This window comes from Oreochromis niloticus, linkage group LG11 (genome assembly GCF_001858045.2).
Source record: "Oreochromis niloticus isolate F11D_XX linkage group LG11, O_niloticus_UMD_NMBU, whole genome shotgun sequence".
NCBI lineage: Eukaryota > Metazoa > Chordata > Actinopteri > Cichliformes > Cichlidae > Oreochromis > Oreochromis niloticus.
In genome coordinates, this window is record NC_031976.2 from 38,274,341 (window position 1) to 38,299,568 (window position 25,228).

Here is a 25,228-nt window from a genome sequence, read left to right on the forward strand (position 1 = left end):
TAATGTATTTTACTACGCGCTTTTTCAGCTCGTGACGTCACGGATATTATTCACGCCCCATCAAAACAAAACAAAAAGAAGATGGCGCCCTGGCCCGAGCGTGGCGGCGGTACTGGCTCCTGTCGGCCTCCCCGCTGACCGGCCGCGGTGCCGGCTGACCCCTGGCCCGGGCCTCCGGGTCTGCCCGCCTCCAGCCTGAGAGCAGCGGCTCGGCTCAGCGCCTCCACAAAGATCCCACTGACCAATGAGCTGCAGGGACGCCTGAACAGGAAGTGATGTATCTGTGCGGCCCAATCGGCGGTTGTAAAAAGGCAGCGGGCGGAAGGCCCGCCCCCTGACTGTCGAACCGGAGCGCGCCTCGAGAAGAGCCGTGCGAACCCGTCCGAACTCCGTGGTGCCGCTCCAGCTTCAGGTAAGCCCGGCCCGGCTCGGCTCGGCTCGTCCCAGTGTCACACGCAGGCCCCGCTGAAGCTTTCGGGAGGCGCTCGGTGTGCAGCGGCGAGCTACCGCTGGTGGGGCGGTGCAGACTGAGTGCGCGCAGTGCGTGCTGAGCTCGTGCTGAGCTCGAGAGCCCGGTGACCCGGCTCGGCTCAGCTGGGCCCGCACGGTCTGTAGGTTCGGGTCCCCGCCAACAGGCGCGTCTCAGCCGGGTTCAAAGGAACAAAACCCGGAGAGCGGGCGGAGCGCCCCCTGCGGCGGGAGCTGCCATTACACCTGCAAACTACAACTGATTGAATCCAACTTTATTTAAAAAGATTTACCGACATCAGAGTTTGTACAGAGCTGCTGTTGTTTAACTTCACCGTCAGCTGAGCGAATGAAGGCCAGCGTTTATTAATCATACCACTACTTTATTTAAAATAAGAGCCGTGACAAAGAGACGGAGTACAAACGGCAGCAACAGAAAACATCGAAACGTCACAGTGACCGGAAGTCTGTCCACACTAACGCCACTGCCGTGATTGTGCGCGTGATGAGCGGGGTCAGGTCATCCTGATCAGTGTGTTAGGCAAGCGCAGGTGTTTGACTGAAACTGCACAGATGTCCTCATTTGAATCATAAATGTTTTAAATAAACCGACTTCTACTTAAACCGGGACTAAACTGAACAGCTGTGAGGTTCACTGACACAAACACGCCCTGTGAGTCTGTGATGCTGATTAGCATCAAACCTGATGGGACCCATCCTCAGGCTGTGAACACACCACAGAGTATTTCAGCTGATTTGTTCTGTGTGCGGTCTGTCCCTTCAGTCTTTGTAGTTTATAGTTTGCTGTCACTGCGGTAACGCTGAGAGGCGACTCCGCCTTTCTCTCATTGGTCTTTGAGCTCATAGGTGTTCTCTGAAACTAAACACACTTGAATATTTACAGTTAAAGTTACCAGTGAAAAGATCACCTGCTCACCTGGCTCTCAGGTAAGCTGCAGGTATGCAGTACCAGGTGGGACTTTAATTTGACAAAGCCCTGCCCCTTTTAAACATTTGATCGTGAATGTCATGTGATGTAGTGGAAATGTTGCTGGTCAGATTTTTCTTTCATCTTGTTTACAATGATGGTTTCTCTGGTGGTTTCCATAGCAACATGGATACAGAGTTGTTTATGGAGTGTGAGGAGGAGGAGCTGGAGCCATGGCAACAGGTGGATGACAGTGTGGAGGAAGATGACATGGACTTCATGGACAACTATGGAGAGCCAGGTGAGTCTCAGAACCAGATCCTGGACCAGGTCCAAACTCTAAAACCAGTTCTGGACACTCTGGACCTGAACCTGAACCCAAACCCTAAAACCAGACTCTCTCTCTCTCTCTCTCTCTCCATGTAGTGGAGGATTCTCCGTCTCCTCTCCCAGTCTCTGAGACTCCACCTCCAAGGACCTCACCACCCATCACACCTGCTGCAACAGGTATGTGTTCAGTGTTTCTTTGAATACCTGATGACACCAACCGGAGCCCCAGACATCCAGAAGTCCTAAACTGAGTTTGGATGATCCCAAAGCACACAGACGGCGTTTTCACTCGGATGCTTTGATCTTTGATCAGTTGTGTTACTGTAGACTCTTTAACTTACAGGATGACTGTTGAGTGTGTGATTTAGCACAAGATAAATAAAGCTGAGTTTACAGGTATCATCAGGTTCAGGTGTTGAGCGTGGCCGCTCTCTGTCTGATGTTCATGTGTCAGAGCAGCAGAGCTAACACATTGTGGAGGAAAGGGTCAGCAGGTCAAAGGTGAAAGCAGCAGACCTCTTCTCTGGGACAGGCAGAGCTTCAGCAGCTTTGTTGGAGAACTAAACATGACGATGTCTGAAGCTCGTGTTAAAGCTGAAGCTGATCCTGGAACAGCCTAAAGCGGCAGAGACGCAGTGCTGTGTGCTGAAGGTGTTCCTGGGATGTGGAGGAGCAGTCTGTGCTTCTGCTTCCCTCTGTAAAATCTGAAAGAAAGAAAGAAAATCTGCTAACCGATTCTTTCTTCTTCAGCTTCATCACCTGCCCAGGTCGTGTCCTCTTCCTCTGTGATACCTCCCCCTCCTCCCTCTATCGTTACCACCTCCTCCTCTGCCCCGCGGCTCCCTCCCTCCGCGGTTGCCTCCACGGCCCCGCCCCTGATGGCTCAAGCTCCACCACTCATCCTGACTCAGACAGCGGGTGGAACATTTCTACTTCCAGCAGCCACCGGCACCGGCAGCAGCCAGCCCATCCTGCTCACCACTACGCAGGTATGGAAATCAAACGCACCCTGTGCTGCAGCAGGTCAGCCAAACCAAACGCTCCTCTGTAAAGTTACTATAACGTGAGAGTAAAGTGTAACATAACATGAAACGTACATGTGTACTATAACATAATAAATTAAACCATGAATAATAATCCAGAGTTTAGGCTCTGCCCTTTAAAGCCTGACTGCAGCGTTTTAAAGGGCGGAGGAGTGATTTAGTGTTTTGCTCACGATTACTTTAAATCATGATCTTCGTTATTTTGTAAGCCACTCCCTGCTGTTCAGCTGGACCAAGGGCCGGTGTCCTGCTGGTTGTGGATGTGTCCTTGAGCCAACACAGCTCATTTAAATGGCTCCATTACCCTTTCAACATACCTGTACTAATCATTTAGTTCAGGTGTGTTGGCCCAAGGTGAGATCTAAAACCCACAGGACACCAGCCCTTGGAGTTCCTCACCCTTGATGTAAAACGTGGGCGCAGCGCGTTAAACCTGCATTCTTTCTCATGCCCAGCAGGGGACGCCTCTCTGCTGTGAAAAGCGGTCTGTGAGGAAATCCTCTTGCTCAGCTGATGTCAGTAAACTCTCCTGGTTTGGTGCAACTCTGACGGCATAAAACAGGAAGTTCACTTTAGGATTTTGGTCCAGTCTGAGAAGAGCAGGAAGCGGGGGCGGGTTTGGGGGCGGGCCTACATCTGATTGATAAGCTGTTTCTCCATGTTGTGTCATGGTGATGTCGTGTGTTTGCATGTACAGGGTTTCCCGGTGCAGACGGTGGTGAACCCCGGCGCTCCTCTGGTTCTGAACCTGCAGCCGGGTCAGACGGTGCAGCCGCTCACGCTGATCCAGTGTAGGTCGACCCATTCGGTGACGGATATCCGTGATCGATGTCAGCTGATCGCTAATCAGCCGTTTCCTGTCCACAGCCCCGTCGCTTGGTCAGCTGGTTCGACCCAGTGTGGGCGTGTCGCCGGTCAGGCCAGGACCCGCCCTTTCAGGAGGTCCCGCCCAGCCTGGCTCAACCTTCACTGCCATGCAGCTGCCTGCCACGCTGACGATTCGCACCTCTACACCAGCACCCGGTGAGCGTGACTCCTAGAGTGGGAGGAGCTTCTTTTAGGAGCGACTCAAACTGACCAGTCTCATGTTTTTCAGTTAACCTCCAGGTGACCCAAGTGGGTGGAGCCAATACACTGAAGCTGGCTGGGTCCCCCGCCCTCCCCTTGGGTTCAGCCAATGGCGTCACCAGAGCCACTCCCATCAGCAGCGGTACAACAATAACCTGTCAGTGCTTGTGTGTGCTCAGATTTGTTACGTCTTACCTGTGTGTGTGTGTCACCTGCTCCCACAGCCGCTCGCTCCGCCCCTTCCACTGTCAGCACGAACTCGGCTGACTCCACCCGTGTGGTGATGAGCGTGGAGGAGTTTTATTACGGCACATTTGAAGGTGATCTGAGTCTGAGGAAGCCCCTCCCACTGGGAATCAAAACCTCCACCTTCACCTGCCAGATCTGCTCTCACCTGTCAGAGAATAACCTGAGGTGAGCACCTGCGCACACACCGGGATACAGACGCGGTGCTCTGTATGTTTAGTGTGTGTGTGTGTGTGTGTGTGTGTGTGCAGGTTGATGCAGCACATGCTCCAGCACTCAGAGCTGATTAATGGCGCCGGCATTGATGACAGGAAGTGCTGCAGGTTCTGTTACCGTCAGTTCTCGTCCGACGCTCAGCTGCAGAGCCACGAGGACCAGGTGCACGGCCCCACCCTCTCCTCCTGTAAGACTCACACACGGAGTGCTTACCTGTGTTTTTGGACTCTGTGTTGCGTTGGCTCAGGGCTCACCTGTCACCTGTCTGTCTCTCAGGTATGTGTCGTATCTGTGAGTGGGCGTTTGAAAGCGAGCCGGTCTTCTTAAACCACATGAAGTCCAACCACAAACCGGGCGAGATGCCTTACGTTTGCCAGGTAAGTGTGACCACTGACCCGCCCCTCCCCACCTACGGGCCGTCCTGGGTCAGGTCTGACTCTTACCTCAGGTGTTACGACCTCGCAGGTGTGTTCGTATCGCTCGTCCTTCTACTCAGACGTCCTGCAGCACTTCGCCAGCTTCCACAGAGACTCGTGCTTCCTGCTCTGCATTTTCTGTCTGAAAGTGACCAGAAATCCCGTCAGCTACCGGCAGCACCTGCTCAAACACCAGGTAAGCACACGCACCAGGTGTAGACGAACAAACACCAGGTTAGACTTGCAGTGCAGTGGACTGGTCTTTTAATTTGAAATTTTCCGTTCCCTAGATAAACCAGGCCTTCCACTGTAACAGGTGTCGTCTGCAGTTCGTTTTCCTCAAAGACAAGATGCAGCACAAACTGGAAAACCACCGCAGCTTCCGCCGCCCGCCTCAGCTGGAGGGCCTGCCACCGGGGTCAAAGGTCAGCGCCTCAGTCTTGATTTAAATGTCTTACTCCAAACAGGTGGCATTACTGGTCCGTGTGTCTTCAGGTAACCATCAGGACCTATGGCAAGACGAGGCCCTCGGGGACATCAGCAGGAAGCCGCCTCCTCCAGAACCCCGCCTCCCTCATCCAGCCAATCAGCATCAAGATGGAGCCACAGAGGTCTCTGATCCAGAAGAACACCACTGCATCAAAATTACCGCGGTCCCCGACCAGGAAGCTGGGCAGCCGTCGAATCCATGGCAACAGGTGAGGCTGACGGTGACGGGTGACGTCGATGTTGGGCCCCACCTCCTGCGTTGTTGATGTCACATGATTCAGGTGCATCTCTCTGCTCCTCCTGCAGGAGGTCATGTGATGACGACAGGTTGGTGTGTTTGGAGTGCGGGACCGACGCCTCAGATTTCTCCGCCCACTACCCGACTCACGTCCACTGCCTGCTTTGCCCCTACAGCAGCTGCTGCTCCCGGGCCTACGCTGCTCACATGATCAAGTAAGTAATCGGAGTACTGCAGGAGTATTCTTTAGTAATGTGCAGTAATTTGGATTCATAGATGCTTGATCGTTTATCTGCAGCCACCACGTCCCGCGCTCCAAAGACAAAGCCGTCCCCCTGCACAGGCTGCCTCCTCCATGGTGAGAACCTCATTGATCTGATCAGGTTGGTCTTCACCTTGCCCATAAAGCTCCGCCTTCTCATTTTCTTCTTCTCTTCTTCACCGCTCAGCCCGTTCCACCTGCAGTGCTTCAGGTGTGACTTCATTTCTCAGACAGCTGACCTGATGGCCAATCACCTGCTGATGAACCCAGAGCATCACAGCGCCACCTGCAGGATCAGGAGTAAGACTGCACCACCACAACTACACCCATAACAACACAATCTACAGCAACAATCGCTACACCCAAACAGGCTGCTTTCAGCTGCTCGTTTAAAAAAGAAAAAAGAAAAAAAAAGGGACGGCTCAGCGGGTACAACACGCACACCACATGTGGTGTGTCTGCATGTACTTGTACGTGTGTATTTGGAGCTAATAAAGTGTGAATCAAAGGTTTCTTCATGGTGTAACGTTAGTGTCTCCACAGCTGCTGCAGAGTAGCACAAACTGCCTGCTGAGGATAAACCGGAGCTGATGAACAGTTGGTCGGGGGGAAATCAGCTGACGTCTCTGAAGCTGAAAGCTCAACGGGTTCTTGGCGTTCACACCGGTCTCTGTGTTTTCCTCTTAAATCACGCTTTTCCTGGTGGAGAGCCTGGAACTGATCCATGGCTGTGACGGCGTCCAGCTGTGCAGCCAAACTAAATAAAACTGGAAGGTTTCCAGTCTCTGTAACCAGGGGAACAACGGGGGGAGGGGGGCAAGGTTTACTCAGCCTAACAATCGCTGTTTAAAGTTTGTAGATGCAACATGGAAAATTCCAGGCTTATCCACTCATCCAGCCTTAAAGCAATGTTAGTTAAAGATCTGTCCTCAGCCTGCGGGCTGCCTGAGCTGTAAATGTTTACTCGGGCACTTCCTGGAGCCTCAGCTGTGTAACTCAGTCTGAAGGCTCCAGCCCTGTTCTTTGCATTCTGCTCTAAACGTCAGTCACATCAGGGTGAAAGATTTGGCGTGAACAAACTAACCTCGGCCTCGCAGCTGCTCCTGTATGAAAAACAGTGTTGTACAGGCTTTTTTCTGCACAGCGGAGAGAGCCAGAACATCTGGATTTTTCTCCGTTTCAGGAAGTTATGAGAAGTGATTCAGCTGGGAAATACAAAGCCTGGATATTTAGATTTTTGATTCCTTGGTGGGTAGATGGGTTTCAGCCAGTTTCTGCTCCTCCGGTTGCTTAAACGTCCCCACTTGGCCCACTGTGCCTCTGACTTCCTGAACAACACGGAGCTGCTGCTCTCATTCATGCATGCTTTCTTGATGCGCATGTATTGTTTAATCTTTTTAGATGTTTTCTAATTAAAATTTCAGTTAATTTACTTCAAACTGTTAACTGATTGATCCAGGTTCTACTCTGTAGCAGCTGTGGAGACTCTAACGTTAAACCAGTTCACAGATGAAGCGTGCAGTTATCCAGGGAATAATCTTGCTGTGATTAAGTGTTTTTCAGCAGTGAGCAGCAGAACAGGCAGAAATTAGGGCTGTTTCTCAACACTCAAGTCTGCACTCACGTTCTTGCCTGTCCATATTTCGTAAGTTCACACGGGAGTCCGGACTTCCCCAGAATGCAGCGTGATCGTTCTACAATTGGAACAACAGTGTAGGTGATGACATCACAGTTCCAGATAAGCAATTTGGCAAAATTCGCTTTTACATATGATCGGTTTGTCTCATAACCTTCATACAGTTAAGCACAATCACTACATGACAGAAACACACACTTAATCTCTCTTAATAAAAATAGTACACATGTATGTACAGCTCAAGCAAACAGGTGCTAGAATGCTTTTATTTTTATTTTAGTGAACACTCAAAGCTTACAGCAGACAGCTGCAGGGGTTTGGAAGAGAACTGAACAAATATTTCAAATGTAATCTGGTCATTGTTGGATCCTTCAGGATCTTCACGTATTAACACGCTGCTTTTGTTCCCGGTGAAAATGTTTCCTCCTGAATTTAAACATTTTTAATGTTAGATTTAATTCAGAGTCAGTGGATATGACGGGTGAAATTCATACTGACAGCTCTCAGAGTAAGACTTTAAAATGAAATAAAACGGTTGGGTTATGAAGCTGAACCGATTTACTTCAGAACAAATAGAACACTGAAATAAAACAAACATTAAAATTGATCTAAGTTAATATATATATTATATATAAGCTCTAACTTGTATATCATGTTTAACCTGAGTAGTGAAAGACCGTGGGGGTCTGAAAGCGATGTGCCGGTATTTGAAGTTTACACAGCACCATTCTCCCCTGAAAATATCTTTAAAGTTTATTTTGTGACCCAGAAAGAGTAATATTTCAAACTTTTTAGCAGCTTTCCTCCACCATTGCCACGTTTGGGTTTGGGACAAAATGCATTCTGGGATATTTGGCTGCACCAAGCCAACACAAGTCACTGCCGATGCATAGTCGATAGAACGGGAGGAGTGAGAACACATCAGGGAATTTTTGGCTTGATGCGTACTTTGAATTACAACAGTACTGCGACTGATGATGTATCACAATTCCACACATACTGAGAAACGGCCTAGGTTGTACTGACGTTAGGATTGCGATCTAGACGGACGTTGAATTTTTTTTTTTAGTGATAGCAGCATCTCAGCCAACCTGCTGACACATGTACGACGGTATAAAGATGTCACTTAAATGTGATGAGAGTTTAACTAGCTCTAGATTTCAGTCTTTTCTTCTAAAGACAGGACGTCTCTGAACCTGCGTCAGGTCGGTGTGACTGATTTACCTATCTAGGTTAATTCCAAAGAATCAGATTGATGAGTTGCTTAAATGTTAGAGTTGATCTAGCCTCTTTTTGTATTTTGTTCCAGCCTATGTTGAACCGGACATCCAGTTCTGCCACAGTGACGAGCCCCAATCTTCAGAGCGAAGGGATCTAAACCAGAACAAGGACTTTCCTGACCCCTCCTGGAAGTCAGCAGATGGTTGGAAACAACCAGCAGGGGTTAACGATGCCTACCCTTCCATCCGCCCCTTCACGCAGAACAGCGGCCCTCACCACTTCCTGTCCAAGAACAGCGACGCCATCGACTACTTCAACCTGGTCTTCCCGGCAGCACTCATCGAGCTGATCACCAATGAGACCAACGCCCACGCCAAAACTTGCCGTTTCCTCAGCAACACCTGCCTTGACTGGATTCCCGTCACAACCCACGAGATCAAAGGTTTCATCGGCCTGGTTATTCTAATGGGGATCCAGAACCTTCCCGACCCGTCGCACTACTGGTCCTGGAGTCACTATGACAACAGCTACACTTTCTATCGAGCAATGAGCTTTAAACGCTTCAAGCAGATCGCCACTAACATCCGCATGGGCAGCTTCACCACAGACGAGTACCGTGGCACCAGCAAACCCAGTGATTCGATACACATCTTCAGGCCCATGCTGGAAATCCTGAGCAAAGCCATTTGGAATGCCTACCGGCCGAACTGCTGCCTAACCATTGACAGGGCGCTGCTGCCCAGCCTGGAAGAGGGCAGCAGCCAAACCAAAGGGAACCTGAAGACTCAACCTCAGATCTGGCTGCTCTGTGACTCCAAGTCTGGTTACTGCCACCGTCTCTTCATACAGGTGGGGGTGAAGGCGGGTCAGGATCCAGGCTTCACCGTAGTGCCGGAACTGGTGAACGGTCTGGAGGGAAAACACCACCAGCTCTACCTTGCTAACTCGCTCACGTCTGTTCCACTTATGCAGAAGCTTCTGGATCAGGGCATTTATGCCTCCAGCTCCTTCCCTCCACCCAGCTCCATCCTACCCAGGGAGCTGTGGGAGGAGGGCAAGCTAGAGAAACCAGGAGACTTCCTACAAAGACAGTTTGGCCCCCTGTTGGCCACTCGCTGGAGGGATACAAAGGAAATGGGGTGTCTATCAACAAATGCAACTCCAAATGAGCCAGATACTGTTTGGAGAAGGTCTCAGACCAAAGTAGGTGGACTGGATCCCATCGACCGCCCCATGGCCTTCCGCTTGTTGCAGGAGAACATGCGGGGCGTCGACATCTGCAAGCAGCTGCTGGCGTGCAACCCGCTGGGAGGGGTCCCTCAGGACCGTCACTGGCGCAGCCTCTTCTGGTTCCTGGTCAACCTGAGCATCGTCAACGCCTTCATTGTGCTGCGTGAGAGCCGCAAAGAGAACCCTCCCGCCTGGGTGCAGGATGGTCTTTTTACTCAGGTGAATTTCCGCAAGCGTTTGGGCAATCAGCTCGCCAAGTGTGCCCAGAAATACTTCGAGACAATGGAGATTGCGACGTCGCGCGTGACAAGGAATGAGGTTCCAGAGGAGCCAGTCAAACAAAGGCACAGGATGACGAAGATCAGCAACGTCTCCAAGAGGTGCAAGAACTGCAACTTGAAGAACATCCGCCACGAGAGCGTGTATGGCTGCATCATCTGCAAAGCCAACCTGTGCAAACAGCCAAGCTGCTTCTGGGAATATCATGGCTTGTCGCCTCTAAACAAAGGTCAGTATTTCACTCGGTAACTCTGGAAGGAGCTGTTTTATTGCTGTGAACTTCAAAGAGCTGTGTTTGTTTTTAACAGGATCAATCAAAGTTGGGTTTCTCAAAGACAGAATAAGGTATGTGTTGATCCACACAGTTAAATGTCTGATTATTTGATGTGAACTACTAATAAAAGTTTGTCTTTGCTGCAGCGGAGCGATCGAGGTGGACGAGGTTTTGGACAGCGTGGACGAGACGATGGGCCCTGTGGAGGACCTGGACTTTTCTGATGATGAGAGACTGGACGACCTGGATGACACTGAAGAAACTGAAGAGGTTAAGGAAGACTTTATCAAAGATGTGAAACATCCAGAGTTTCATGTGCCGTCAACAGCAAATGGCGATGCCCAACCACCGGCCATTGCACCTGCCTCCAAAGAGCGTGAGGATTCCCTGACCGCCCGTCAGCTGAGGATTGCCCTATTCGCTCTGTGTGATGGAGTCCGCCAGGCCTCTCGTGTCTTTGCAACCGAAGCTCCACTTATCCGGTCCTGGCTTAAAGAGGCCCGGAAGCGCCTAAAGGAAACTGAGCAGGAGCTGAAGGTCCAAACCAATGGTGCGGATCGTATGGTGGCCTGGGTGCTATCCATGCGTGAGCAGCAGCTTCCTATCACAGAGAGCAACCTCTTCCACAAAGCCTCCACCCTCAAGAAGAAAGGAGGTTTTAGTGACTCCTTCCGCATCTCTTATGACTGGGCGGTGAACTTCATGCTGGAGCACCGACTTGGTGTGCAGAGTTCTGGCAGGGCTGCGACACTGGATCGCATCCTGCCGCCTTTTCTGGAAGCCAAAGTGAAGACCTTCAGGGAGTTTACCCAGAAGATCATCCAGACCCACAAGCTGACAATGAGCACCGTTGCCGCGATGGATGAGCTTTGCATCTTTGTGGACTTGAGATTGGTTCAGGAGAAGTCTCGCCGCTCGGAGGCCTTGGAATTCACAGGGTCTTTGCCTCTGCTCACCGTGTACCTGACGGTGCTGGCTGATGGCACCATCCTACCTGCTCTGGTGCTGGGAAACAGGAAGCTCAATGAAGGAGACCTGCCAGAGTTCATTTTGCTGGAGGCCAGTCCAGACGGGCTGTCGGTGGAGGAAGCGTTGGACCTCTGGATTAATAAGGTGTGGCTGCGGACCGGCCCAGCTCAGCATAGTAAGTCGATGCTGGTCCTGGACCGGCATCGGGAGCACTTGGGAGATCAGTTCCTCACCTCCATCAGCAGCTCAGGGACTCTGCCGGCGGTCATCCCTGGGGGTTGTTCCTTCTGTCTGCAGCCGGTGGAGATCTGCGTGAAGCCGGTGCTGCAGCGCTTTCTGCTGTCACGCTGGTCAGAGTTCACTGCCAAGAATCCGGTGGAGATCGAGGAGACATCACCCCAGTCCCTCCAAGCAAACGTGGGTCAGGTGTTATTTGACTGGGTGGTCGAGGCTCTGACACACCTGAATAAAATCCCACAGTTTTGGAAGAAGTCGTTTGATCTGACGGGTCTCCTGGTGGGAGCCAAAGAGGAGAACGTGGAATTGAACATCAGAACAACAGCTGATAAAAGAGGCGGGATTCAGTCCGAGCTACTGACGATGCTGACTGAGATCCTGCTTGGTGCTGAAGCTTCAGAGACAGACTCTCCAGATCTGCTGGAACTGGAGGATGAAGAGGACTCAGAGGAGGAGGAACAAGCTGTGAAAGAAGAAGAGACATCAGAGGAGAATCAGGAGGACAAAAAAGATGAAGAGAAAAAAGAGAAAGAGGACAGGGAAGAGACAGGGAAGGAGTCAGAACAAAGAGAGCAGTTGGAGGAGGAAGGGAAGGAAGCTAAGGAGAAAGGTAGGATAGAGGAGGAGATGGTGGAAGATGAGGAGGAAGACAGGAAGAACAGTGAGGAGAAACAGGAGGTTAAAACAATAGAGGAGGACAGTGAAGAAGAGGGCAAGGAGACAGAGGAGGATAGGAAGGAGGTGAGCAAGGAGAGAAGGGAGACCAGGATAGTGATTGGCGAGGAGGTTGGGGACGAGTGGAAGATAACGGTGAAGAGCCGGGCCGAATCCGGCGAGCCCAACGGTGAGGAGGGCAGCAGGAAGGAGGAAAGCTGAACAAGGTGGAGGTCTACAGGCTTGACTCTGCACCATCTCTAACACTACAGGAGTACAGTCTGGGGGCGGAACCTTCTGTCTGTCGGTACCGGCACACCTGTCAAGGTATCGACAGTAAGCTACTGTAGCTGTGTGCTAACATTACAGGCACTGGGGGTTTGGGTGCGAAGCGGGGAACAACGGTGGAAACGGCTCCTTGAGCGTTGCATTGTCTTTCTTTTATTTGAGCGCCATCTAGTAGACAACAGGGGAACTGCACCCCGTTCGTGTGAACCATGCGGACAGACGGGAGCATTTTTGCTTCGTTTGTTATTTTTGGTAATAAATGAACCTTGAAGGTGCTTTTCTGACAGACATGTTTGAGTTTTACACAGAAAGGGATCGTGGAGTGGCCGAGTCACCGCTCATATTATGTTTTTGTATTTACGGTCAGATTTGTTTCCAGACCAGCCAATCAGGATCCATCTCCACGTGCTCTCGGAGTAAGGTCCGTCTCATAAACGGTTTAAAACCTCTTCAGAAGTTCCTGCATCCAGGTCGACTCGTTGGGCCAATGTGATCCTCCAGGAACACTGACACGGAAATGTGCTAACAACCGTCACAAAAAACGACCACAGGTGAAAACATCGTGTGGAGGTGCAGATTCATCACTGCGTGCAGAAAGTGAGCATGTTCTCTAATCTGATCGAACAGTTCAGTCATTAAAGTGAGCAGAAGTGGACCTCCCCTCGATGGCATCATATCATACCCGCATCATACCAAAAACTCCACCCATGTTTGGAGCGTGAGTGGAATTTGGGTATGATCATGGGTGGTCGCAGTAATCCACTGTGGCGATCACTTTAACCCTAAAGCAAGAAACGCAAGGTGAATGCTGGTTCTCTTCTGATGAACGATGGAGTCCTGGAAGCTGATTGGCTGGTTTGGATCTTGTGGACAGGAAGCGTCTGTCTGATTATGACTCCTAGTGAAGCTGATGATGTTTTGGTGCTGCTGTACAGACTTTAGATGATGTTCCTCATTAATAAAACCAGAATCTCCACCTCTGAGTCCGTCTCTTTACCTCTCTGAAAACAACTTTTTGTTGTGCCCGTCGGTGACTCGGCACAAATCAGCGGAGCGCCATGTGACTGTTATCTTATCAGGTTTACCTGCTGTTCAGAGTCCGAGTGACAATGACAGTGCAGCAGGTCGCTTTCATAACAAGTCGCTCAGAGACACTTTCCCCTCAAAGCTCTGAATAAATTGTGATCAATAATCAAACTTTGTTATTCAAACACCTTTAGTGCAAGTTATTGCAGAGCTACACAGGTAAAGGAAAATATGGTCTTTAAGGACAAAGAGTTCAGAAAACGTTCAGCAACAGTATTCAGCTAAAATAAATGATTAAATAAATGCTTTCAAATAAAATGAAAAGTCAAATGCATCATGAATGAGTTCAGTCTGTAAATACAGGTGATGTTTGTGGAGATCTGCAGAGGGCAGGAAGGTTGGCGTTGTAGGTAACGGTCAGTATATGGGACCATTAAGGTAGAATAAGGGACAAACACATTTTGCTCATTATACGGGATGTCCCAACTAAAATGTCGCCACCTCAGACAGGAGAGTTCTTTGAAACAGGTGACGTTAAACCTGCCGGATAATGTGAGGACAGAGTGTTTGGGGATGAGAAGGACTGACAGTAGATCCTCTGACCAACACAAACCCCATAAAGACCCCCATGGTTACCACACCAAACATGACATCACTGTTCTGGACGGGCGAATCAGTGCTGGTACAGGAGCAAGAAAATAGGGAATGAAGTTTTCTTCAAAAAATCTCTTCCAGCTGTTTCAGCATTGGCCTCAGTGTAATCTGAGTAAACCGTCACCAGTAACTGGATGGTTAGACGATCATTTCAAGGGGCTAACCGTGATGATGTGCCAGGTGAGCGGCGTCACTGACGGTCTGTTCATCTAAAATTGCTTCACGCCGTCTGTACTGCTGCCGTTTCTGTCGGATCCTGCAGTCAGGTAGGTGTCGCTCCTGTCCGCACGCCAAACCTCAGAGCGGGGCACCATGTGACCCTGGCAGCTCTGACTGCCAGGGTCACATGGTGCCACAGACCACACAGCTGCTCAGTGTCTGGTTTCATTAAAATAGCTAATGCGTCCAATCAGAGTCCAAAACACCTGTGATGTTTCAAATTAAAATGTTTATACTGTTAGTGACGTCCACGTGATGAAACAGGAAGTGACTGTTACTGTGACATACTCTTTTACCTCAGTGTTTGAGTTGAATGGCAGCTGGGATACCCCCACCCTGGTCCTTATAAGGATGGATGAAAGATGGAGGAAGATGATGAAGATTGAACTGAAACCGTTTAAATAGGGCTGCTCAATTAATCGAATTTTAATCTAGATTACGATCTGGGTTTTCAACAATCATTAAAAATGACTGAGCCGATTATTAGCACCTCCCTCGTGCTTTAATCTCGCGCTGCTCCGTGTGGCAAATCGAGCGCACCTCTCTGCGTTTCGAACATGCGTCACAACAATTAAGAGGACCCGAGGGAAGCTCGGAAAGCTCGGAAAGCTAAGCAGAAGTTATTTGGAGAGGAGAGGATAATGGCTGCTGAAGAAAGAATGCCGTTGGTTGAAAAGAGAGGTAAAACGACTTCAGTGGTGTGGGAACCAATGTTCCCTCTAAGCTGCGCACGTGCGCAATTGCGCACTGCTGGCACGGTCTCTGCGCACAGAAAATCTGCGTTGCACACAAAAAAAATCTAACCTGAATTGAAATTAAAATTAATACTTTAACAATTCTGTTTTGCAGTGTTAGTCAGTGAGTGACTGGCTGCTCCTGTATGGGATTAGAACGATGCCACCTTATCCTATAGTCCAGCCAATAATGCGATTCACATTCGTATATACGCAGCCAATCAACGTCGCTGACAGGCTATGACAGCGTCCTTATGTGCCGACACCGGTGTTTTAGCTAGCAAAGCCGCGTGGCTGATGTGCAGTGAAGCCACATTAATGACAACGTGTCCAACCATTGGAGATGTGAGCAGGACAGACGGAACAACTGACGGAAAAAGTGTGGACTTTATACCAGTTTTTAAATTGTGTTGATCGGCCACGTAAAACCAGAGTTATGATAAAAATATCTGCAATGTTTGGTTTTCTTCCTGAATACTGTCGTTGTTTATATTTACTGCGGGAAGAAACGGTAAAAACGGCGTTTTATAAGGAAAACGCTCGAAAGCCTGTGAGCAAAAACAACCCCCCCCACCCCCCTCTCTCTTCCCTATTGGTCGAAAAAAGTACCGTGTCGACCAATCAAAAAATGATATGGCAACATGGCATCTAGTTGTTAAGAAACGGGGGGAAGTTTTAGGAGTGACGGCGGTGTTTTGATATGTGAGAGATTTGAGACGTTTAGCGCAAATCTTGTGTAGTTAGTGTGTAGTTAGTGTGTAGTTAGTGTGTGGTTAGTGTGTAGTTAGTGTGTAGTTAGTGTGTAGTTAGTGTGTGGTTAGTGTGTAGTGTAGTCAATAGTTTTGTTGTGTGTGTCAGAACAATGAGGCGGCTGCTGAATGTTACAGGTGTTACAGCAGTGATACATCTCCTGTTGTCAGGCCTGCAGGTATCAGGCTGTGGTGTTCTCCTTTATCTCATAGTGGACAGAAATTATTTTTTGGAGTGGCACAAATAATTTGTGTGACATCAGATTTGATGCAGAACAGCTGATTGTTCTGTAAATAGTTTGAAATGTTTTTAAATAAACGCCTTGGCTGCATTTAAAAAAAAAATAGCTGCAAAAAACTTTGTTGTTTGCCAAACTGAGTTACTTTTTTGAAGTAGTAACTATATAATTAATTGCCCAACATTGGTCATTATATGCTGTATTTGGCAGACAGAGTTACAGACTCTCTCCCAGACCACAGACTCATAATACAAGTCAGAGCTTTATGGAAAAAAAAGAAAAAGAAAGAAAGTTGTGTTTTCAAAATTGGAGTTCAAGTTATTTTTACTTCCAATAGTGTTAACATCCTACACAGGCCAATGGCTAGATTCTTTTTAAATTTTCATTGTAAGTGGGCTAAAGCAGTTAATTAAAAGTAGTCTAACATAAATGTAAATGCTGTGATTTGATTATTTTAATAAACCATGTAACTTGGATGGATTCGATGCTGGCGTGACCACAGTGCACACGTCTGATGTCGCTCACAGTGGTCCAAGGGACGCTCAGGGAGTTTGTGTGTTCGCTCAGACACATGAAAGATTTGAGGGAACATTGGTGGAAACATTATGGGTTCACAGAGTCAGACGTGGATCAAATATTGTGCAGTATTTTGAAGTTCACTAAACATAGATGTTTACATTTTTCATTTATTTTTTATATTGCAAACATTTGCACTGTAATCAGTATTTGCACACTATTTTACATTATTTTTTGAAGCCATTATTCAATACATTGTTATTGTTAAATAAATATCGTCAAATAATCGAGATCTCAATTTCAGTGAAAATAATCGTGATTATCATTTTTGCCATAATCGAGCAGCCCTACGTTTAAAGCAGTTCTCTGCTCTCCGGTTAGAGAGCATCACTTTCAGGTATCTCGCTCGTCGTCACGGCGCTCTGTGTGCTGGAATAAACCTGCAGGTTAAGCAGATTTGAGTTAGTCACGCCTCTTAGTGAATGCCGATGACATGACTTAGGCCGAGCAGGTCCCTTCATCAGTCTCAGGTAAGAAGGATCGTCAATTTCAAGATCCTGCTTCTTACTTTCAAAGTGCTTCATAACCGTGCTCCTCCATATTTATCTGATCTTCTCCGTACGGAGAAGATCTCGCCCGCTCGTACACTCGGCTCTCCTTCAGCTTCCCTTCTGTCTGCTCCACCTGCTCGCCTGACTTCCACGGGACTTGGAGCCTTCAGTCATTCTGCCCGACACTTTGGATGCGCTTCCACCAGATGTACAATCTCTCACCACTTTTTTAAAACAATGTCTTTTTATTTTATTTTTATTTTATACATGTTTAACTTTCATATTTGTTCTTATGTTTTTATTTTGTTGTACTGATGTAAGGTGACCCTGAGGGTCTTTAAAGGTACCTATAAATAAAATGTTTCATTATTATTATTAAGTTTTTGTGCTTCAGGCAGATTTTAGGGTAAAGTTTGCTCAGATTGAGGAGTGTTCATGTTTGAATTTAAACGGGTCAGAAAGGGGGCAGTAGCAGGTTTGACCCTGCTGCTGCCGCCACCTGGAGCTTCAGGTTCCTGAGCTGGGCCTCAGCCATGAGATTAGGTCAGCTTCAACCCAGATGTTGTCCTCAGAGCTCTTTAGATGTCCTTCCTGAGTGTACCCAGAGGTTTCCACCTTGCTGTAAACTCTGTATGTCCATCTATGAGGCCGTAGAGCTTCGCAGCGATCGTCCTCCACACTGTTTCTGACTGTTTTAGAGGCTGTGAAGATGTTTTTCCCACCACGGGAATGATTCAGTCATGTTCAGGTGTCAGACCTACTTCAACACTTTGAATCAACTCCAGGTCTGTTACCCGCTTCATCGGTGATGAAGGGCAGACCTCACCTGTTCATCAGTCTGTTGTGCAACTGTTTATAAAAATCTGTCACAAGCAAGCATCTAGAAAACTTTAGAGCCTTGAATTGAAGCTGAAAGTCTTATTATAATTCTAATAACAATAAGAATGCAGCTCGGACGGCATTTTGTGCTCTGACCTCATGGCGCTATGGTTGCCTGGGAAACAGCTGGAAGCTCAGAGTGTTTCTGGGCTATTCAGGGTTAATGTGTGTTAGAGGCCCCCACTGCTGCACTCTGACTGGCTGTTTTGTGGCATTCAAGCAGGGAGACTCCGCCTCCCTGTGTTTTTACAGCGGGTCTGGTCTGAGGGAGTCCAGACCTGCTGGATCACTTCAGACCGCAGCTCAGACATGGGTGAGTCCACTTTTCTCCTTCTCCTAGCCTCCCCCCCCAGGAGGAGCAGGTTAGGCTTAGGTGCGTGTTTCTCAGGCTGAGCTTCACGCTCGGCTGCACCTGCTAATGCAAACAGCTGATAATTGAAAATCAGGCGGACTTGATATTTACTGCAGAGGAAGGACGCACACAAAGGACACAAACACAAGGTCAGCGGGTCGCCTAAACGCTCCAGACTCGTTTTCAGCGCAGCTCATAGAAAGTCCACAGGAAGTGTGTGTGTTTCCTCAGCTGTGTTAGACACACACTAATTATCCAGCAGCACACTTTCTTCAGAGAGTCTCCTGATTGTCGATTATTGATTACCAGCAAGAAAACTGCAGGCAGGTGTGTGTGTGTCTGTGTGCGTGTCTGTGCGTGTCTGTGTAGTTGATAATACTGCTTTGTCTTTTGTGGGTTCTCCTTTTTGTCCTCGCTGGTTTCCGTACAGTTAAAGTGACACCTGGGCCTCTGTTGTCAGAGCAACACAATACAAAATATCCAACTTTATGGAATCGACACTTTCATACAAACGAGCCAAACTTTATTTACGCCACACGTAAAGCGCGCTAAAACAAGGCCGGGTCAAACATTAACAGCAGGAACGCAGAGCGTCGCCCGCGGTAACCATCGCAGATAAACGCTGAGAGTCATAAAGAGACGAGCACTGAGTGAAATAAAATGATCCATACAACCTTTGACCCCAGACAGGTCAGAGGTGTCGGTCCCTGCTCTTGGGGCAGACTGAAGGTCTCGATGTTGTGTCAGCAGTGAGGTCCTCTTCATGTGCAGCTGCCTGGAAACACACACGACGGGATTTAACGACCTTTGACCTTTGGTATTTTTCAGCAAGCTGCTCAGGATGTGGACCGGGATACCGCAGCCCGCTGGACGCCATGAAGGGTGAGCCCATCAGCTGTGTGTGACTTTTAAGCAGGAGGTAAAACAAAGCGGGGGAACCTGCTGCTTGTGTCACATGACCTGTGCTGAGGTCACAGGCTTCTTTTTTCTTTGTTTCTTTTGAAACTTTAATGTTTTCCTGTTTTGAGGTGAGACCCAGTCGGGGCTGAGGCTACATTGTGGGTGGGTCTAAAGGGCCAACAATGACACGCCAACCTTGACGCTCGGTGTTGAGCTTTCTGAAAAAGTAACAGGTAGCATTTATGGAGTCATTGCAGGTGAATTCTGACCAATCGCAGCAGCCCGATTCACTCTCACCTGTTAAACTTGAGCAGGATATCAGGGGTCAGAGGTCACTCAGCAGATCACTCTAAGCCGTCCAGAACCAGAGCCCTGGTGTGAAGGTCTGCTGCCGGCTCTGCGCTGGTTTGGCCCAGCTGTGGACCTTTCCTGCAGGCTGGAGATCCAGATGTTTGGCTGAGATCCGGCTCTTCGGCTGTAGAAGCTGTAAGATCCGGGTCCGGGTTAGATGCTGCATTGTGTCGCAGTCCCTGCATGTTTAGGAGAAGTTGGAGTTTGGGTCGAGTCTGAGGACCCGAAGCTTCCGCGCTCCTCGGCAGGTCCTCCTCACAGCTCAAACCTGTTTCTGCTTCAAGGTCCTCGGGAGGAGATTCTCTACCTGCCCTGCATCTACCGCAACACCGGCATCCTGAAACCTGACTACCTGGCCACTGTGGACGTGGACCCCAAATCCCCCACCTACTGCCAGGTAGAGCTGAGCCCCGCTGGAGGCCGAGGACTTCCTCCTCCTCCTTTAGTTTTATATCTAACATCAGAGTCAGTTGCCTGCTCTTCCTCTTCTTTAGTCACAGATGAACTTTGAGAACAGGCTAACCAATGTGCTGTTCTGCATTGTGACCTTTGACCCATGCCCTCACAGGTGATCCACCGGCTGCCGATGCCGAACCTTCGTGACGAGCTGCATCACTCCGGCTGGAACGCCTGCAGCAGCTGCTTCGACGACGCCTCCAAGAAGAGAAACTTCCTGATCCTGCCGTCGCTCATCTCATCCCGAATTTACGTGGTTGACGTGGGGACGAATCCCAGAGCGCCCAAAATCCACAAGGTACGCACGCCGCGGCACTGGGGGCCGCTGACTGCACACAGACACACACACTGGTACTGATTATGGACATGTTCCTCATACAAGTCGACTTTTACAAATGTCGACCCCCCCGAGACGGCCGCGTGGTCACACAGCACCTTGACCGAGGGCACGCTTACATCCACGCGCAGCAATCAGGAGTAAGCAGAGGGTTAAAGTGAAGGCTGCTGCGGGTCTGTCAGGCCTGAACTTTGGACATGTTGGGATATTCCTCTCTTTCTCACTCAGACCTTGTGATGGGAGCTGGGGGTTAAAGATGGCAGTCGGCCTCGCCTCGTGTCGACCGTGGAGGGTCAGTGCGGTGGGACGTGAGAAAACCGCTTAAAGTGAAGCTGCGTAACGGGCTGGCGCCTTTTGTCTGCAGCACTAAAGACTGGAATGTAAGGTTAGGAGGCCCGTCCGGTCTTTCAGAGAGTGTGGGGCCCACACCACCCGAAGCCTGAGACCCCCACAGACAGCAGCAGCAGCGCCCTCCACAGGCTTTTAGCTCCACGTGACAGAAACCTGCGATCACACAGAGAAGTCTGCATGTGGTAGCTTTAGGAAGAGCAGCTGCTCTCCTTAAATTCAGACAGATGACTCCTTTGGGTCTGCTGTCAGAGAGCGAGGAGGAGGAGGAGGAGTTCATCCGGAGTTCAGGCTGGATGATGAAGCACAGCTGCTCTTTAAAAACATTCAGCATTTAAACACATGCGCATGTCTTTAAATGCGGAATGTTTCTGACACAAAACCACGAGAAAAGGCGCTTTCGACCGGGCGGTGTTATAGACCACGCTTAAATGAATGCTTAACAAATTAAATATAAATAAAGTTAATTAACCCTCCTCAGGCTGTGGGGTGACTGTTCTGGGCTGAGACTCTCCGATCAGGTCTGGGTGCGATTCAAAAGTCAAAATAATGACCAAGAGTCTGGTTACCCCTCCCACTTCTTTCATTTTCATTCATTTTTATGTGTGTGTGTGTGTGTGTGTGTGTGTGCGTGTGCGTGTGCTTGTGTATAACATATATTAAATACTTTTCAGATGGTGGAGCCCATCGAGCTGTATTGGAAGTGCGGCCTGGCGAACCCCCACACCAGCCACTGTCTGGGCAGTGGTCAGATTATGATCAGCTGCATGGGAGACCCGTCCGGTAACGGCAAAGGTTAGACCATATTGTAAACCCTGCACGCCACCGCCCCTTTTGTTTGCTGAGACTAATGGGACTCCAGGAGCCCATGGGTCGGGCTGGTCTTTGAGTTTAACTGCTCATCTTCACTCAGGTGGTTTTGTTCTTCTGGATGGTGAGACGTTCGAGGTGATCGGTAACTGGGAGCACCAAGGCGAGGCGGTGCCGTTCGGCTACGACTTTTGGTACCAGCCTCGGCACAATGTGATGATCAGCACCGAGTGGGGAGCGCCCAAGGCTCTGGTTAACGGTTTTAATCCAGCTCATGTCCAAGAAGGTGAGTTAGAGGAAGAGTCTGAACCTCCTCCCAGTGTCCCCCTTTGCATCTTTCGTGTCCGTCTGTTCCGGACCCGGCTCTGGTCCCAGTAATCCTTATCAGTATCCATCAGCTGCTACGCTTTGGGTTCTTGTTGTGTTGCAGGGCTCTATGGCAGCGCCCTGAATATCTGGGACTGGACCACCCACAAGAAGCTGCAGAGGCTTGATCTAGGAGAAGAGGGCGCCATTCCCCTGGAGGTCCGGTTCCTCCATGACCCGAGTGCCGCTGAGGGCTACGTGGGCTGTGCTCTGAATTCAACTGTCTTCAGATTCTACAAAACAGCAGTGAGTGTGTGGTTCTGTTAAAGAGCGATCAGCTGGTCTCTGCAGGTGACAAACAAGAAAGACGAGTTGGAAAAGCAAACTGTGGTGAACATTCAGCAGGTTTGAAGGTTAGACAGGTGCGACTCACATGTGCTCTGGTTTCATTCTGAAAACGTCTCGCTTTAAAGCAGAGACCTAAACTAAGGTTAGCCAAGCTCCGGCACCAGCTGTTGGAACCACCACCTCAGACAGATGATGTTAGCATGCTAGCTGTTAGTGTGTTAGCATGTTTATGCTAACGTGCTTTCTGTGTCTCAGGAGGGGGACTGGGCTGCAGAGAAGGTCATCAGCATTCCTAGTAAGAAGGTGGAGGGATGGATGTTGCCTGAGATGCCAAGTGAGTGCAGTCATTTCCCTTTGATTGCAGTCTTTCACCTGTCTGACCCCTCACCTGTCTGTCTGCGCAGGTCTCATCACAGACATCCTGATCTCACTGGATGACCGTTATCTCTACTTCAGTAACTGGCTGCACGGTGACATCAGACAATATGACATCACAGACCGCAGAAACCCACGGCTCGTTGGCCAGGTGTGGTTTTATCACACCTGTCGGTTGATGTCACTGAAGATCTGGATCGTTAGCGCAAGACCGCTCACCTGTCTGTCTCTTCCAGGTGTTCTTGGGAGGAAGTATTGTCAGGGACGGACCCATCAGAGTCCTGGAGGACCCAGAGAACCAGCAGCAGCCCCGCCCCTGCATCATAAAGGTATCACGAAGCAGAGAGGCAGGAAGCAGCACACCTGTCTCTTTGTAAAAGAACCGGTGTCTTCTTAGCCCCTGATAAGAGTAACCATGGTTACACGATAACCCCAGGAGGGGGTACAGGTGTAGACTGTACCTGTAGAGACAGAAATGGATTTAACTGTTTCTCATGCTGAGCGATCAGCTGGTGGCTCATCACAACTGCTCTCTGTGTCTCACCTGTGTCCACCTCAGGGGAAGCGTATCCCTGGAAGTCCTCAGATGCTGCAGCTCAGTCTGGACGGGCGGCGCCTCTACGTGACCACGTCTCTGTACAGCGGCTGGGACAAACAGTTTTACCCCGACATGATCAGGTGTGATCCTTGACCCAGCAGGGGTTTCACCTCAGTCCACCTGGACCAATTTCATCATTTATGACTCACAGGATGCTGCTAATGTGATGCTCGTGTGTGCACATGCTTGTTACTGTGTCTGTGCTCAGGGAGGGTTCAGTGATGATGCAGATCGATGTGGACACTGTGGACGGCGGTCTGACCCTGAATGAGGACTTCCTGGTGGATTTTGGTAAAGAGCCCGACGGTCCGGTTCTGGCCCACGAGCTGCGGTATCCCGGCGGAGACTGCACCTCCGACATCTGGCTGTGAAGCTGTGATCGTCCTGAGCCTCAGAGTCCAAACACATTTGAGAACAGCATCACACATTAGAATAACTTTGTTGTCCATCACATCAGCCGCAAGAAAAAAAACACATAAAAAAGTACAGCAGAGATCAGCACACACATAAAGATAATCAATAACAGAATCAGTGATAAACGGTGTTTCTGTACCAGAATCCATGAGGAGGAACTGAGCCTCAGCAGATGTGTCCATGTTTTGTTCATTATTCCAAAGCTTCCTCACTGAGTCTCCATCCAGCCTCTTGGAACAGCTGAAAAACAGGTTAAAGGGCCATTTCGCTTAATTTCACACTGCCATGTATGTTTCGGTTCAACTTTGAACTTCCAAATTCAGGTGAAGCACCACTCTCAGATCCTGCCTGCAGGTACAGCGCTCTGCTCACGCTGTTGAAAGCCAGCAGGATTGAAAATGCAGAATGCTCCTTTAAATCGTTCTGGCTCAGGGGAAACTCACAGACTTCATCTTCACAACATCCACCTCTCCCTGCTCGCTCTTTTCCTACCTCATGATTCAGATCAGTGATCGATCAGACACGAAGCAGAACCGCGAGTCTGTGTCAATCGAGCAGTGGGGCACCCTGAGGTACGCCTGAGCAAGGTATCGTCCCTACACACTGCTCCCCAGGCGCCCAATGGCTGCCCACTGCTTCACAGAGTGAATGGGTTAAATGCAGAGAGGAATTTCCCCAGGGGGGTCAATAAAGTACATATTATTATTATCATTATTATTATTATTATTATTATTATTATTATCACGTGTTGAAGAGGAGCTGGATCACAGCAGCTTGTTTCTGTAATGCTCCTTTCAGCCACTAGAGGCTCCACTACCAGGTTAAGCTCACCTGTTCTTCTCTCTGAGAGAAAACTCAACTCAGTAAACAAAAGTCAGATCAAAGGCTTTTCTTGTTGAATCAATTAAGTTTGTAAAATATTCTTTAATGTTCACACGGCGGCTCAAATAAAAACTTTATCACAAAGATGCTGCGGATTGTTTTTCTGGCTCAGCTTTGCTTTGCTGTTTGCAAATCTGTCCGTCGACTGATCGTCTCATCTGGGCACCAGCAGCTGCTGTAAACTTGTAGTTTCTCCTCTCTGTGATAAACTGCTGATAAATATGAGAGCTGACACTCTGAGATCACCTGTGAGACGCCAGAACGCTCAGTGAAATAGACTGACCATACATCCTGTAGCCAGTGGGGGGCGCTGGTAGGGCCAACTGGACCTCAGCACCACTGTGACCTTTAAGCACTCCTTTACACACACACACACACACACACACACACACACACACACACACACACAGACAGATACAGCAGTGTGAGGGTTTAAATTCACTGCAGTGGATTAAGGCTGTCCTCAGCGAGGAGCTGAGGACAGGAAGAAGAGACGGGGACTGTGAAACATCGAGCCTCACACCTTTTCATCTGAGCGGAGATGAAACAGCTTTGTGCTGCTGTGTGATCTCCATGGAAACACTTGAAGCTCTCTAAATAATGATTTACATTTTTTAACAGCGCGGAGGAGGCGGAGTCTTTGACGTCAGTGACGTGTTGAAATGACCCTACGCCGGGGGGGGGAGATTTCT

General features: G+C 49.2%; 2 protein-coding genes and 3 long non-coding RNA genes across 6 annotated transcripts; 3 read left to right on the forward strand and 2 right to left on the reverse strand.

Annotated features, from left to right (window-relative positions):
• The first annotated feature begins 18 nt into the window (after positions 1 to 18).
• On the forward strand, positions 19 to 13,558 carry pogzb (pogo transposable element derived with ZNF domain b). Its single transcript, XM_005462383.4, has 19 exons — positions 19 to 412; positions 1,579 to 1,697; positions 1,823 to 1,903; positions 2,477 to 2,715; positions 3,467 to 3,560; positions 3,637 to 3,792; positions 3,866 to 3,979; positions 4,062 to 4,251; positions 4,335 to 4,486; positions 4,576 to 4,676; positions 4,765 to 4,911; positions 5,006 to 5,140; positions 5,211 to 5,413; positions 5,511 to 5,657; positions 5,741 to 5,800; positions 5,892 to 6,004; positions 8,650 to 10,299; positions 10,379 to 10,415; positions 10,491 to 13,558. The coding sequence occupies exons 2-19, from the start codon at positions 1,583 to 1,585 to the stop codon at positions 12,424 to 12,426; spliced, it is 5,670 nt and encodes a 1,889-aa protein (XP_005462440.1). The 5' UTR covers positions 19 to 412; positions 1,579 to 1,582; the 3' UTR covers positions 12,427 to 13,558.
• Positions 13,559 to 15,018: 1,460 nt separating this feature from the next.
• selenbp1 (selenium binding protein 1) lies at positions 15,019 to 24,060 on the forward strand. 2 transcript variants are annotated; one of them, XM_019364753.2, is made up of 12 exons: positions 15,019 to 15,072; positions 19,240 to 19,293; positions 19,947 to 20,059; positions 20,231 to 20,416; positions 21,478 to 21,598; positions 21,717 to 21,899; positions 22,044 to 22,225; positions 22,523 to 22,601; positions 22,672 to 22,793; positions 22,879 to 22,971; positions 23,202 to 23,320; positions 23,449 to 24,060. In XM_019364753.2, the coding sequence occupies exons 1-12, from the start codon at positions 15,033 to 15,035 to the stop codon at positions 23,609 to 23,611; spliced, it is 1,455 nt and encodes a 484-aa protein (XP_019220298.1). In that variant the 5' UTR covers positions 15,019 to 15,032; the 3' UTR covers positions 23,612 to 24,060. The 2 variants fall into 2 exon arrangements, with proteins under 2 accessions (XP_019220298.1, XP_003457632.1); XM_003457584.5 differs by lacking the exon at positions 15,019 to 15,072 and adding an exon at positions 18,282 to 18,372.
• On the forward strand, positions 19,300 to 19,791 carry LOC112848168 (uncharacterized). Its single transcript, XR_003222130.1, has 2 exons — positions 19,300 to 19,544; positions 19,626 to 19,791. It is a non-coding gene; the product is annotated as an uncharacterized LOC112848168 (long non-coding RNA).
• Positions 22,047 to 22,553, reverse strand: LOC112848170 (uncharacterized). Its single transcript, XR_003222132.1, has 2 exons — positions 22,353 to 22,553; positions 22,047 to 22,264 (listed from the first exon to the last, which is right to left on the reverse strand). It is a non-coding gene; the product is annotated as an uncharacterized LOC112848170 (long non-coding RNA).
• LOC112848169 (uncharacterized) lies at positions 23,783 to 25,198 on the reverse strand. Its single transcript, XR_003222131.1, has 2 exons — positions 25,060 to 25,198; positions 23,783 to 24,894 (listed from the first exon to the last, which is right to left on the reverse strand). It is a non-coding gene; the product is annotated as an uncharacterized LOC112848169 (long non-coding RNA).
• Between the last annotated feature and the right edge of the window lie 30 nt (positions 25,199 to 25,228).